Below are 15,089 nucleotides of genomic sequence, written 5' to 3'. Positions count from 1 at the left end.
ATTTATGTTTATTTGAAGTGTACAATTTGATATTTTTTTCTTATTAGTAATGTATATATGGCAATCCCAATCTCCCAGTTCATGCCCCCCACCCCCTGGTTTCCCCAGTTGGTGTCCATATGTTTGTTCTCTACATCTGTGTCTCTTATTTCTGCCTTGCAAACCAGTTGATCTGTACCATTTTTTCTATATTGCACATATATGTGTTAATATACACTGTTTTTCTCTTTCTGACTTATTTCACTCTGTGTGACAGTCTCTAGGTCCATCCATGTCTCTACAAATGTCCCAATTTTGTTCCTTTTTATGGCTGAGTAATATTTCACTGTATATATGTGCCACATCTTCTTCATCCATTCATCTGTTGATGGACGTTTAGGTTGCTTCCATGACCTGGCTATTGTAAATAGTCCTGCAATGAACATTGGAGTGCATGTGTCTTTGCATTATGGTTTTCTCTGGGTATATGTCCAGTAGTGAGATTGCTGGGTCATATGGTAATTCTATTTTTAGTTTTTCAAGGAACCTCCATACTGTTCTCCATAGTGACTGTATCAATTTACATTCCTACCAACAGTGCAAGAAGTTTCCTTTTTCTCCACACTCTATATATTGTAATTTACTGAAACTATTTTGATTAACTTTTGCATCATATATACTTCTATAAGTGCCTGTGTGAAGACATTTGGTTTGATTTTATAGGCACTTTGGAGAAATCTAATTTAATTCTCTATTTTGCACAGCTTTTGTTTGAGTGATTAATCCTTTTTTGTGACAAATTAAGACTTTTGGAAAATACCTTGATATTTTCTGATTTTAAATAGTATTTGGTAAATTTATTTTGGTGTATCAGTTATACTTATTATGACTGAATTATTAATGCTGTTTATAAATACCTTGCTTATTAACAGGGAATAATTTGCTCACCTAGCCACATGGTTCATACACTGTGCTATTATTTGCACTGTCCCTTAGACTTTCCAATCTCCTAGCTGCAAACATTTAAAAAATTAGTTTTATCTCTTGTTTAAAAGAGGGCCAGATAATATTTACCATTCTCCCTCATTCCGATCTTCAGCATTTGGAATATGTAGTTAAATAATAATAGATGGGGCAGTGAGTAAATCCTATAGCAGTAAGTTAAAATGAATGTCACCAATTTAGAACTACTCCTTTATTTTTAAGACTATCTTCCTAATTTAGCTAGCAAAAATTTCCAAACAATGCAGATACCCTATAGACTTTATCTTACAGATGGCTTCATCCTGGTAAAGAAAAGCCAGAGAGAAGTTAAAGGCCTTTCTTTATAATAGTCATACGTTGTTAAATAGACCTTGAGTTTACTTTTGTGGTATCTTTGAAAAAAGCTATGTTAAATAAATTAAAAGTATAGTGAGACTGTGTAAAAACTGTCTGAACAGTCATTTCTATAAGAGGCATATTTTAAATTTGTGGTTGCTTATGAGTCGTTAATGTGGTTCCCATGCAACTCTAGAACTTTTATTAGGTGACTTTTTTGTTGTTGTTTGTGTTATTATGTGCATTTAAAAATAAATTAACTTCTTTGCAAGTTACTGGTTTAGACATTTCATAATTTAGACTTTTACTTCATTTGAATAACTATTTTGCACGTTATATTGTAACATAACTTTACCTAATTTTACCATGTAGTTTAATTAATAGCAGTAATGTTTAACCAGGCCTTCTGACCTCCAGCTTTACCACTTTATCTATTTGTCCTGGTAGGTTTATTTACTTTTTTTCTGGTTTATCTTTAGAAAGTACCCTTAGGCATTTGACTTGCCTCAAGTAAATGTTGAGCTTTTTAGTTTTAGTAGAGTTTGGTTGAATAACTTTCCCCCTTTTTGGTAAACACTTGTTTCCTTTTTTCCCTTTTTTTAAAAAAATTTTTTTTATTTTTTAAGGATTTACTGAGATATAATTGACATACAATAAACTGTATATATTTAAAGTGTACAGTTTGATATATTTTTTTCTTATTAGTAGTGTATATGTGGCAATCACAATCTCCCAATTCATCCCACCGCAGCCCCCCCACCCACTCTTTTCCCCAATGTTTTGCCAAGATTACAGTGTCTTTTTTCACAAAATTTGGAGATGATCATATACTGATATAATTCAGGTTTAAAGATATCCCACAGTGGGAAACCAAGAGTTGAGAGGTTTCTATATAAAATATTTTATTGAGTATATTAATTTTTGCAGATTAATATTATTAGTCATGACAATTCTTCTTTCCTCTCCCGTGCTCCCCAGGACAGGTTATTGCTGAAAATGTAATTAGGCTATTGCTACACTTTTCAGCCTGTCAGCTTCTACTGCAACAGAAATAAATTCTGCATTTTAAAAAAGATGGCCACTTGTGAAAACTGTTGTTTCTAAGGCATTTGTAAACTTCTAGCAGGAGTCTCTGCTATTATTTGCCTTGAAAACATGTTTTCTCATTTTTTGTAAGTGTCATTATGGTGTAGTAGTAGAAAGAATGTGGGTTTTAGAGTTGTGAGGGAAACTTTAAAGATGCACTTGCCAGACGTTGTGTTCATTAGGCCCTTCATGTACTTTTCTGGGTGACACCATCTTTGTCTCTGACAGGCTTTTTGATCTTGGACAAGTCACTTGATTTCTCTGAGTTTCATTTTGTAAAAGGTTTATAAAATGTTTTTTTCTCCCAACTTATAGAGTTAGATCATATGAAATAATGGGCTTGAAAAGTGCTTTGTGAACTATAAATTGTTTAATGGATGATTGATTTAAAAATTCAGAGGATATACCTACCATTATAAATAGAAGATAATAAAAGCTAACAATTACTAAGATCTTACCATGTACTAGGCACTGTACTTACTTTATATGTTACTTCATTTAATCCTTATTATATTTTTATGTTAGGTACTATTATCTTCATTTTAAAGAAGAAACTTAAGCAAAGAGAAGTTAAGTAGCTTGGGTTCTGTAGCTGGTAGATGGTAGAGCTGGGATTCAAACCCAGGTAGTCTGATTCTAGAACCTATGCTCTTGACTGAATATTTTACAGTGTTGGTTTTCTTATGAAAATAGTTATTTTATCCATTTTGCCAGTGTTCTCCTCACTAACAAATTTTTTTCTTTTTGTACTTTTTCTTTTGTTCTTTTAGTCAGCTAAATGTTTTCAAAATACTTTCATTTAAGTCTTTTACTATTCCTCTGTATAGAAGTGTTGCAAATATTGTTGCAAACTAGCCATTTTACAGTTTCTTTTTCCCTTAGTAATCTTTATAGCATAGTGAGACTTTGGAAAAATATAACTTTGTATAGGGAAAAAGGGTCTCCAAATTCTTAATAATGTTTTTATTTCCTATGGCAGCATTTTCATTAGGCATAGAAAGTAAAAAGTTTGTTAATAGCATGTTACTGTCATTTCGATAAACTTGCTAAATTTTTTTCCCCTGTTTGTAAGGAAATCTACCATTGTCGAAGACAAATAAAGTACAGCAAAGACAAGATGTGGTATTTGGCAAAATTGGTAAGCTGAAATGACTATTACCATATAACACTTAGGGAAAGAAGCTACAAATTTTACCCCAGGATTTGAAAAAAGCAAAAAAAAAAAAAAACAAAACAAAAAACTTGCTGTTTCTCCAGAACGTGAGGAATGTAATTACATTTTCAGACATTTGGTAGGTAATCCAAAAATGATAACTCAGAGATTAGTGGTTTTGTTTAGTTTTTACCTCCTGAGAAACTGAATCATGTTGGATACGTAGATATTTAGAACAAAGTTATCGAGAACCTGGCTACAGTTTGAGAATCCAGGAAGCAAACTTACATATCTGTAAAAGTTGATTCAACCTATTTCAAAACTGTTGCCTTTTAAGCTTTTTACCTGGAAAATGAAATTTGTATATGAGAGAAGACAAAAGCAGCAAATACACATCTAATACTTTTCTTCTATAGGAGAGGAAATGCCTTTAATTCCTACTGTGATCCTCACCAACCTGTAATCTTTGTCCGTCATGTCTGCTTTCTTTTATTATTATTGAAACCATTTATAATCAGGTTTAGTGGTTAAAATTTTTAAGTTTGATTGTGATGTAAAGAGGGTGGTGGCTTCCTGTCTCAAACTCTTCTTCTCTTTTGCCTGCATTTAGTTAGCTATTTTTATTTTTAATGAAAAAAGCTTTCCCCTACTTTTATTGAGATGTAATTAACATGTAACTAGTTAGCTATTTTTAGAAGTTATTTGGATTATGTAAGGCTTTTGCTTTTCACTGAAAAGAGAATGCTGATTTTGTGAACTAATTTGTTTATTTTTTCTTGTCTGTTATCCTTTAATTCTAGATACGAGGAATGTCCATTGACCAAGCTCTGGCTCAATTGGAATTCAGTGACAAAAAAGGGGCCCAGATAATTAAAGAGGTAAACTAAGATTGGTGGGGAGGGAGTGAATAGTTGGCTTGCAGGTGTTAGTAAGCTTTGCCTAAATCCTAAATTCCCTGGTGTAAATGCATAGTTTATCTAATACAGATTTAGGGTACTCAGTTATATTAATGTCCTTATACCTTAGGCATATTCTATGCTTTAAGCTTTTTTTTTTCCTAAGATGCTTTTATTTGCATCAGATAGTGATTTATATTTTATGGTCTGTCTGTGAAGTGATACATTTTATTTTTAATGATTGGGGGCTTGATAAATTTTTTAGAGGATTTTTTTTTTTTTTTGTCAATTTCACAACTGAGAGCTTGGGATTTTATAACTAGTTGAGTGGAAAGCACACTGGACTGGGACTCAAGGGACTTGGAGTCTTTTCTCTGACAGTTTCTGTCGTGACTATGGGCAAGACACTTATACTTGTCTGGTTCAGTTTTTCTCATTTGTAAACTAGGTGGGGTTGGACTGGATGATGTCTAAAGACCCTTCTAGCTCTAAATGTAGCTGATTCACTAGGTGCAAATGTGCTATTGGTATTTGTGCTGGCTCATTGTAGGCAGGAGTGTTTTTTGTTTCGAAAAGCTGAATTGAGGACATCTGGGGATATCAACATTATTTCTGTACTTGAATTAATTTTCACATAAAGTCAGATCTTTTAGTTTAGTAGCTGAATAGTTGAGATTGTTGGATTCAGACTTCTCAGAGGCTCTATTGTCATGTCTGCATTTCCATTCAGAATGCGGTTGCTAAGTATCTGTTATGTCCCCAGCTTTGTACTACATTCTTCATCTTTAAAGGAGGGAAAGATCTTATTTCTGTTATTTCTGACAACAATTGTCCTATTTAAAAAAATGTGTTCTGGAGGAAGTTAATTCAAAATATCTATGGAGTATAAATTTAATAATTCTTAGAAGAAATTTTCAAGTATGACTTTCTCTTCTTGTCTGACATTTGTTAATGGTTATTTTGCATCCAATGTTTTTAAGAATTTTCAATAAGATTTAGCTCTTGAGCTTCTTAAACTTTTGACAAGTCTATGACTCAAAGACATAATGCTCATTACCAAGGGTACTGCTGCAGTGCTGTTATCTCCTCCTTTACAGCTTACACATTCCATTTAAAACTTAGCAGGATGGACTGTGTTCTTTGCATTTGCAATTCTTGTATGAGGGAGGAAAGCTCACTGTATCCCTTCTCCTTAGTACTGTTATCATTTGATATTCTCTTCTTAAAATTGACTATAATAGGAAGGCGTGTGATTAGCAGTCATATAGAGATAACAATAAGAAATGAGAAATTTAATTCTGTTTTAGCATGGTCAGCCATATGAATGCCTTTCTTTTCCTTGTTTAAGATTCTCTTAGAAGCACAAGATATGGCAGTGAGAGACCACAATGTGGAATTCAGATCCAATTTATATATAGGTAAGATCTTTAGTATTCTTAGCTTTGGAAAATGTCTTCCAATAGTGATGCCAAGTTCTTTATCTAATAACAGCCTTTGATATCTAAATACTTCGGACTGTGTTTGCCAGTGAAAATTGCTGGTAAGAGCTTATTCTTCAGCCTTCAGTATGCTAATGTTAGTCTGTTGTAAATGGTCCTAACTTTACTGCTTTATTGTTACCTGCTCTGTAATGAGACTGAGATCATGAAACCTGTTGCTGATAGTTATTAAATAATGGATATCAAGATGATACATAGAGTGGTCTTTTAATTATAATAAAACTATGGAAGAATGTAACTGATGTTTTTAAAAATGAATTCTTTGCCAACCCAAAGGAGATATATAAAGGATCACAGGTGGCTTTAAAAAAAACTTTATTTATAATGTGCCACACCAGGTGCCTAATCCATAAAGGTATCCTCCAAGTTAGCCTTCCAATTACCAGGATGGAACATCTGTTGAATTATAAAAGCCAAGGGGTCTTTGAAGGCTCAGATGACCCAGATGTGTTGGGTTCCCTTTGTTATTACATCCTGAAGCATCATCTCGGTTTTGTATGTTTGTTCCACATCATATTAAATTAATGTAAGCGAAAATGTTTTGGGAAGCATGGTACACTGTAACAAACGTAAGGGATTTTTTAGTAGCGTACCTTCACATTGCTCTTTTTCTAGAAAGAGATCAATGTTTATTACAAAGCTCTCCCCCCGCCCTCCCAACACCACGGGAAAGTAGAGCAGTGGTTGGAGTTACTACAGCAATTACTCCTAACCTCAGCAGTTTTGTAATCAAACAGATGTTGATGTCAAAGCAAAGTTTTCTCAATCTGTCAAACCTGCATATAAGAAGGACTGTTTTACCTAAGATATTTTAAACTCAAGATGTGGGAACTGCTACTCTCCAAATGGAGGGGAAAAGGCTGAATCATTATGGGGGAAGTTAGCTGTGCCTTACAGTTTTTCAAAAATTAGAACTAAAAAAAAAATACATCTAAATTGTACTTTGTCACATAACCTCTGCCCTACTAGAGATGTTTATTCTGGTTAATATCTTACCTCATCTCACCTGTAGTTGATGCTGGCAACCACACCTTTTTTCTGAAATTCAAATGAGTTGATTTTCAACTGAAATATCTTATTTTAAAGCTGAATCTTATATAACTGATTATATTCTGATACATGCATAGATGCAGAGGGGAATCAAAATGGCAGCTCAGAAGATACAGGCCACAGTAGTTAATCATAAGCATTTCCTTCTGGGGCCAGCTTGAGTAAATAATGCTGGGAGGACCCAGAATCATTGGAAGAGGTGAAGTGAAGAGTCAGACCGTTTGCTTAGAACCTCTTGGTGACCTTTCCTGCTCCATGACTGAATATCAAATCAAATTTAATTAATTTTATTCAATTTCATAGGAGTATTGGCTTTTTAGCTGTTAGGCAACATTTCATAATGGAAATCAGATGCAAGTGAAATGGAATTTGTGTTAAATCCATTTCAGTAGATATAGTACTACAGAGAGAGGGTGAGGAGCTTAATCCTTCCTTCCCAAACGAGGGAGGAAAATCCAGTGTTGCCTTTAAGCAAAAATCAACTTAACTAGTCCTACATGAATGGTCCTTTAATGCATTGGTCTCTTTATGCACATTTCTGCTGAAAAACCTCTGCCCCTCCTGCACCTTCTTTTCATCTAGTTCTGGGTCAAAATCTCTTAAGTAAGGCTTATAAGCTTGGATTTTAAAACTCATTTGCTAAGTATTTTGTTGCCTAATTCCATTATGAAGGAAAAAGAGATGAGTACCCCCAGGAAGATGAAGTATCTGACCACGACACATCAGGCATTTTATCCCTGTATTTGCTACACTTTCCTGATAAGAATTGTCTGAGGGTCTTATCAAAAATACAGATTCCCAGGCCCTACCACAGACTTACTGGATCTGAAACCCCAGGGGAGAGGCCTGGGTAAGTTCCATTGATTCTTACCTATAAAATGTGGGAAACAAATGTATCTTCTTATAGTCTTTGAAAAGGCCTAGACATTTCATTCCATAGACTTCTTATAGAGCTTTAAAAGACTAGTTACTTACTGGCTACCATTTCATCTCAGCAATAGCTCTTTCAGTCCCCTGAAATAAGTCAGTACAGGCACTTAAAGGGATGTGCTTTTTTGGTAGCATATGTTCTCATTATTGTGGTATTTCCCTCAAATGCTTGTCATCAGTCTAAAGCTTATACCTGGTGTTGCATGACCACAGACTTTGAAAGTTCATTTCCTTTTCAAACTTACAATGATGACTAATGACACTGTGAACAAACCTTAACAAGTGGACATGGACTAATAAAATGTCACTGCTTTGTGATTCATGGCATCTGAAGTGGTTCACTTCAGGGAAAGTGAATGACTGACTTTGTAAATCAGTCTTCTGGGCTAAGAATGATGAAGGAGGAAGGGGGAGGGTTTCTAAAGTTAAAATGTCAAGATATGCATCTACCTAAATACAAGTAATAGGAGATATTTGATAATATTTTAAATGCATGGTACCTGCTGGACAGTATATATAGAAGAGCATTATCTTGAGCATTATGTCTAGAAGGTTGTATGGACTTCCTTGGTGGTGCAGTGGGTAATAATCCGCCTGCCAGTGCAGGGGACACGGGTTCGATCCCTGCCCTAGGAAGATACCACATGCCGCTGAGCAACTAAGCCTGTGCGCCACAACTATTGAGCCTGCGCTCTAGAGCCCATGAGCCACAACTGTTGAGCCCGTGAGCCACAACTATTGAGCCCATGTGCCGCAACTACTGAAGCCCACGCTCCTAGAGCCCGTGCTCTGCAACGAGAGGCCACCGCAATGAGAAGCCCACACACTACAATGAAGAGTAGCCCCCACTCGCTGCAACTAGAGAAAGGCAACAAAGACCCAACACAGCCAATAAAATAAATAAATAAATTTATTTAAAAAAAAAAAGAAGGTTCTTTCCACTTTTGAGATGTCTTAATGTTTTTTTCTTTCATTCAAAAAATATTTGAGTACCTTCAGTGGGTATACTACCCACACAGTTAGGTGATGGTATGTCTTTTATAGCAATTTAAAGCATTTAGCACGTGTAGTTTTGTTCTTTGACTATAGGAGTCCTTTAGAAGAATACATAAATTGTTCTCCTGAGTTGGAAGAAAACCATGTACACTATTAGTATTGTATGTACTTGGAAAACTTTGAAATTTAATTTAGAATTTGAGCAAATTTACCAGAGATATCTGTATTGAAAAAATGATATTAATTAGCAGAAGATATATTTCAAAGTCATTTCTGTTCTTTAAGGGGGATGAACGTTGGGGGAAATACAAGAGGAGTGTAAGTTTTGTTGAGAAAGTAACTTTCACAGGTGAAACATGAACATTTACACAAATAGCATATGGTTTGGGACCAAAAAGAGTAACACAGATAAATGGTATTGTTGGAGTAAAGAAGAGGTCAGTATAGGTTAAAATAGTCATGGAGATTTTCTAGAAAATTTTGGCTTTTAAAGATAAGCTTTCAGGGATCTGAAAGAGTGTCCAAGAGGAAAAATTTTCAAAGTGAGGTAACCACTTAAGCAAAGGCACATAGGTTGGGATGAGCAGTAAGTGTGTGGTGCAGTGAGTAGAACAGTGCAGAGGAAGTAGAGTCTTGACCATCTACTTGAAGACATGAAATTGAAAAGGTGGGTTGGTCTAGATTCCAGAGGGCTGAGCATGGCAGGCTGTGGCATTCGGTTAAAACTGTATTGAAGAGGAACCATAGGAAGTTTTTGGGTAAGAGATTTATGTTATTAAGGCAGTGTTTTAAGACTGTTAACTCTAAGTATTGGTTTTGAAATTATACTCTGGGGCTTCCATGGGTGGGGCCTGGGACAAACAGAAAGGCTCCTTGATATCTTGATCACTGCTGTCTGTATCCTTAGAGTCCAGGATGGAGCCTCACAGCAGCAGGAACTCGGAATTTTTGTTTGTTAGGTGAGTGAATGGCAACATGTTTCATTTGGAACAGATTCACATGAAAGTGGGCGTCTAAATATAGTTTTATTTAAATTGAAGTGGTTCTGTACTAAAGCAATTTGAAACCCTTAACATACAGAATTATGGAAGAGGGGAGACCGTAAACCAATTTGGGACTTCCCTGGCAATCCAGTGGTTAAGACTGAGCTTTCAATGCAGGGGGCGCGGGTTTGATCCCTGGTTAGAAACTAAGATCCCACATGCTGTGCGGTGTGGCGAAAAAAATTTTTTTGGGGAATTTATGCTCTAAGCCCTGATTTTATTCATATCTCAGCATGGCTGTGTTGTGTATTCCCATTCCAGAGTGTTAAAGAATCCTGGTATTTCAGAATAATTAATGTTTTTGTTTTGACATAACGTGATGGCATTATATGCATAAAGGTAGACAGATGATATTTTATGGCTTAAGGAGGAAACCATAACTGGCATTTAGCAGGTGTTGAGTGTCTGCTCTTACGTGTTTTGGGAGAGATGAAAGGAAAACAGTAGTTAACATAGACCCTGATAAGATTGATCATTGTGTTTTGATAGATTATACAGGGCTGCACAGTTAGCTGTTTTGTTACTTTTTTCACTGGAGTAGTGTTCCTTATTCTCAGAGTTTTGGGAAATTGGTGCTCAAATTGGGTAGAGTAGCTGTTTATAAAATTGATAAAATTAGCCATCATGTTTGTAAAAATCTTTTTAGAAGGTTCTACACTCTTCCCAGTGTTGCTGTTTTTGTTTGAAGGGATTCCTTCTGAGAAGTGGATTCAGGGCACCTGATAGTACTTTATTATTAAGTTGGCCAAAATATTCGTTCTGGTTTTTCTGTAAGGTGTTATGGAAAACATTTTTGACCAACCCAATATAAAGTGATTTGTCCAATGCTTTTTTTTCTTTGGAAAAATTAAGAAAAAAATTTACTGAGGTATAATTGACATATAACATTATATTAGTTTCAGGTGTCCAGTGAATGATTTGATGTTGCAAAATGATCACCACAACAAGTGTAGTTAACATCTGTCACCATGCATAGTTACAGGTTTTTTTTTCTTGTAACGAGAACTTTGTGGAGCATGGGCTCTAGGCACACGGGCTTAGTTGCTCTGTGGCATGTGAGATTTCCCCGGCCCAAGAAACAAACCCATGTCCCCTGCATTGGCAGGCGGATTCTTACCACTCTGCCACCAGGGAAGTCTGGGAAATTCTTAAATTCATCTCTTTAGTGCCCAGTAGATGAAGTTGATAAAAGGGCAGTAGCTCTCTCCTTATTTCGCTGAGACCCTAGGCAGTTTTCTTCATCACTTTCATCCTTAGCTTTCTCTTTGGCAAAGCTAGGATGCTTCTGCTGAAATCATTTCATGTGTGATTTGTAGTTAGAGCGTTGTGGAGCACATACTTTGATATGGTCCCTGTTATATAAAGTTCTATCACAGGAAGAATAAAAGAATGGTGAGTATTGAAGTGAATTAATTTGCTATGTATGCTATAGATTTTGCCTTTTTAAATGGCTTATTAATTAAAAATGTGAGAAATTCAGAAGGTAGTAGAAGGTAGTTACTACTCTGATTTACTGTGGGTGAACAGGTGAACAGATTTCTTCTTGTACTATTTAAAAGATTTCTTCACCACAAATGGGCGGAAGAGCTAAATAGACATTTCTGCAAAGAAGACATACAGATGGCTAACAAACACATGAAAAGATGCTCAACATGACTAATCATTAGAAAAATGCAAGTCAAAGCCACAATGAGCTATCACCTCACACTGGTCAGAATGGCCATCATCAAAAAATCTAGAAACAGTAAATGCTGGAGAGGGTGTGGAGAAAAGGGAACCCTCTTGCACTGTTGGTGGGAATGTAAGTTGGTACAGCCACTATGGAAAACAGTTTGGAGGTTCCTTCAAAAACTAAAAATGGAACTACCATATGACCCAGTAATCCCACTCCTGGGCATATACCCAGAGAAAACCATAATCCCAAAAGAAACATGTACCATAATGTTCATTGCAGCACTGTTTACAATAGCCATGACATGGAAGCAACCTAAATGCCCATCAACAGACGAATGCATAAAGAAGATGTGGTACATATATACAGTGGAATATTACTCAGCCATAAAAAGGAATGAAATGGAGCTATATGTAATGAGGTGGATAGACCTAGAGACTGTCAGAGTGAAGTAAGCCAGAAAGAAAAACAAATACCATATGCTAACTCATGTATATGGAATCTAAAAAAATGGTACTGATGAACCCAGTGACAGGGCAAGAATAAAGATGCAGATGTAGAGAATGGACTTGAGGACACAGGGTTGATGGGGGTGGGCGAAGGGGAAGCTGGGATGAAGTGAGAGAGTAGCATAGACATATATACACTACCAAATGTAAAATAGATAGCTAGTGAGAAGTTGCTACATAACATAGGGAGGTCGACTTGATGATGGGTGATGACTTAGAGGGCCAAGAGAGGGAGGGTGGGAGGGAGGGGATATGGGAATATATGTATAAATACAGCTGATTCACTTTGGTGTACCTCAAAAACTGGTACAAGAGTGTAAAGCAATTATATTCCAATAAAGAGCTTTAAAAGAAAATAAATAAAAGGTTTCTTCAGATTTTACAGGGTCAAACTTTGACATGTAGAATGGGGCAGGGGAGATGAGGAGACAGATGTGATGCAGGAGTTCCTAAACCTGGCTGTAAATCAGAATTGCTTGGGGGGTGTTGTTTGCTCAGGATATAGTTTCCAAGGCCCACTCCAAATATAAATTAGAATATCTAGAGATGGGATCTCAGCATCAGCATTTTAAATATGTTCCCTAGGTTAGTTTGATGTCATAGCCTGAGAACAGCATTTGGGAACCATTGGTTCCAGAGGCTTCTCATACAGTTAGAATAAAATCAGAACGTCTTCCCTCAGCCTCCAGGGCTCTGTGTAATCTTGCCTTCATCATGGATCTCTTCCTCTTGTTTGTATCATCTTTTGCCTTGCTTCGGCTGGTTCTGTTCCTAAACCAAGCAAGTATGTTCTTACCATTGGGCCTTTGCACTTGCTGTCCCCTCTTCCTGCCACACCTTGTCCCTAGATATTTGCATGAATGATTCATTCTGGTCTTGGATCAAATGCCTCTTCCTCAAGGATGCCTCTTGACACCCCCCAGTCTGAAGTTGCCCCCAAGACCCCTTCAATCTCTGTCACATCCCTGTTTTGTTTTATTCATAGCACTTGTCACTAACTAAAATGATTGTGTTTATTTTCTGTCTTTCTCTAGAATGTGCACTGCACAGAGCCAGGGCCCTTTCTAATCTTGTTCACTCTTATTTCTCCAGCACCTGGAATAGAGCCTGGTCCTTAGTAAGGAAGGATTCAGGCAATACTTGTCTTGAGACAGGCCTGCTCTTCCCAGCCAGTAGGCTCATGTAGTCTTAGAATCCAGTTGGAGGGGGGCAGAAATTGCTCTCTGATCAAGCTGTAATTTTGTGGATACAGTTGTTTCCTATAATTCTCTTTTTCTTCCCTGTCTAGCTGAGTCCACCTCAGGGCGAGGCCAGTACCTGAAACGCATTCGATACCATGGCAGAGGTCACTTTGGAATTATGGAGAAGGTTTTTTGCCATTATTTTGTGAAATTGGTGGAAGGCCCTCCACCTCCACCTGAGGCACCAAAGACAGCAGTCGCCCACGCCAGAGAGTATATCCAGGAGCTTCGCAACCGGACCATCATTCACACTTTGTGATGGGGGTATTCAGACTCCACAGTGTATATATTTTACCATTTATTTCCTAGAACCAACAAAAATTAAAGACAAATGCTTTTTATGATTTGTCATTGAATTATTGAAATACGAAGTACAACTGCTAGTTTTACATGAATATTTATAAAGCTCTGCCCATCTCTCATGAGCCTCTGGGTATATTTTATGTATTTGAAACTAGGAAGGGGAAGTCAGCTTTAAAAATAGTGGCAGACTATATAATTCAGAGGCTTTTTTGTGTGCTGTTTGAAGGGAATGTTAACTTTCTAGCTTGTGCCCTGTGGGTGGCATTTTTGATACTGGACTTGAGTAGTAAGTTATAGAATAAAAAAACTTGTCCTTATTATTTCACTTGACTTTTCTCTTGGGACTGGGGGAGGAGGTGGTGGAGGGGAGCATCCCTACACATTGTTTCAGTGCAGTATTTTAGGGAATTCTGTGGTTCAGTTTTTCCTTTCACTGTTGGCATAGGCTAGTAGGTGAGGGATTATATTTTCCTTTACTGTTTTAGCAGTAACTTGAAATTACAGGAGTTTATTAGATATATTAATCTAAAACTCCAAGAACCATTTAACTTAGAAAGTTTTAGTTTACTTAAATAATGACTGTTTTTGTCTCCTTCCAACAATGCTTTCTATTGATTCATTTTTCAGAGTGAATTCAATTACGGGGAGAGGAATTGCACCAGTCTCAGCCCTGCATTCTAAAATGAGGCAGTAGGTGGCACTCGCTTCCCTCTTGTTAGCAAAACATTGGTAGCGTGTTCAGCACTGCTTGGTTCCCGTTGATGTTTTCATTGACAAGAGGCACTCTGTCCATGGCCCTGCTCCAGTGTTTCTCAAGCGTTTGTATGTGGAGGGAGAATCTGGGGTGCTTGCTTATTAATGCAGCCTTCTGGGTCTCACCCTGGAGATTCTGATTCACTAGAAATCTGTTTTAAACAAGCATTTCCAGGTGATTCTGTTGTAAGAGCTTGCACTTTGAGAATATCCCTCTAGTCGAATGAAGAATGTAGCTTTAGTGCCATGTTTTAAGATGGCATTAATAGTAGCTACTGTTTACTGGGACCTAATTATTGCACATGCTCTATGCTATATTTTATAAGTAACTATCTCAGGGTCACACAGTTTGTAAATATTGGAGCTATGATTTAAATTCTAGGTTTCTTAAGTACCTGGTTCTGCATACCTAATGAATATACAGGTATGTTTCTGGGCCCCTGCTATTAACTGAATGTGTGGGTAAAAAAGCAAAGGGCTCAGTGGAATAAGCCACTGAGGTTTAGGGGAGATTCATTCTGGGTCCTAAGCTATTATAGCATGGAATCATAGAAATAACACTGGAGTGGTGGAAGGCAACCTTCATTCTAGTCCTGGCATACTCATTAACCAGAAAGAAGACTCTGGAGAGGTCTCCTCCCTTCTTGACCTCCATTTCA

At 36.8% G+C, this 15,089-nt stretch overlaps 1 protein-coding gene across 3 annotated transcripts in view; it reads left to right on the top strand.

Moving 5' to 3' along the window:
* The window catches only part of MRPL22 (mitochondrial ribosomal protein L22), a 39,339-nt gene extending 25,621 nt beyond the window's left edge, over positions 1-13,718 (top strand). For all 3 annotated transcript variants that reach the window (XM_057730176.1, XM_057730192.1, XM_057730185.1), the window contains 4 exons: positions 3,458-3,523; positions 4,339-4,416; positions 5,783-5,852; positions 13,422-13,718. In XM_057730176.1, the coding sequence (XP_057586159.1) occupies positions 3,458-3,523; positions 4,339-4,416; positions 5,783-5,852; positions 13,422-13,633 (426 nt within the window). In that variant the 3' untranslated portion in view covers positions 13,634-13,718. The remainder of the gene's footprint in view (positions 1-3,457; positions 3,524-4,338; positions 4,417-5,782; positions 5,853-13,421) is intronic.
* The last annotated feature ends 1,371 nt before the right edge of the window (positions 13,719-15,089 follow it).

This window comes from Hippopotamus amphibius, chromosome 1 (assembly GCF_030028045.1).
Source record: "Hippopotamus amphibius kiboko isolate mHipAmp2 chromosome 1, mHipAmp2.hap2, whole genome shotgun sequence".
NCBI classification, from domain to species: Eukaryota; Metazoa; Chordata; class Mammalia; order Artiodactyla; family Hippopotamidae; genus Hippopotamus; species Hippopotamus amphibius.
This window is presented reverse-complemented; position numbering and strand designations above follow the sequence as displayed.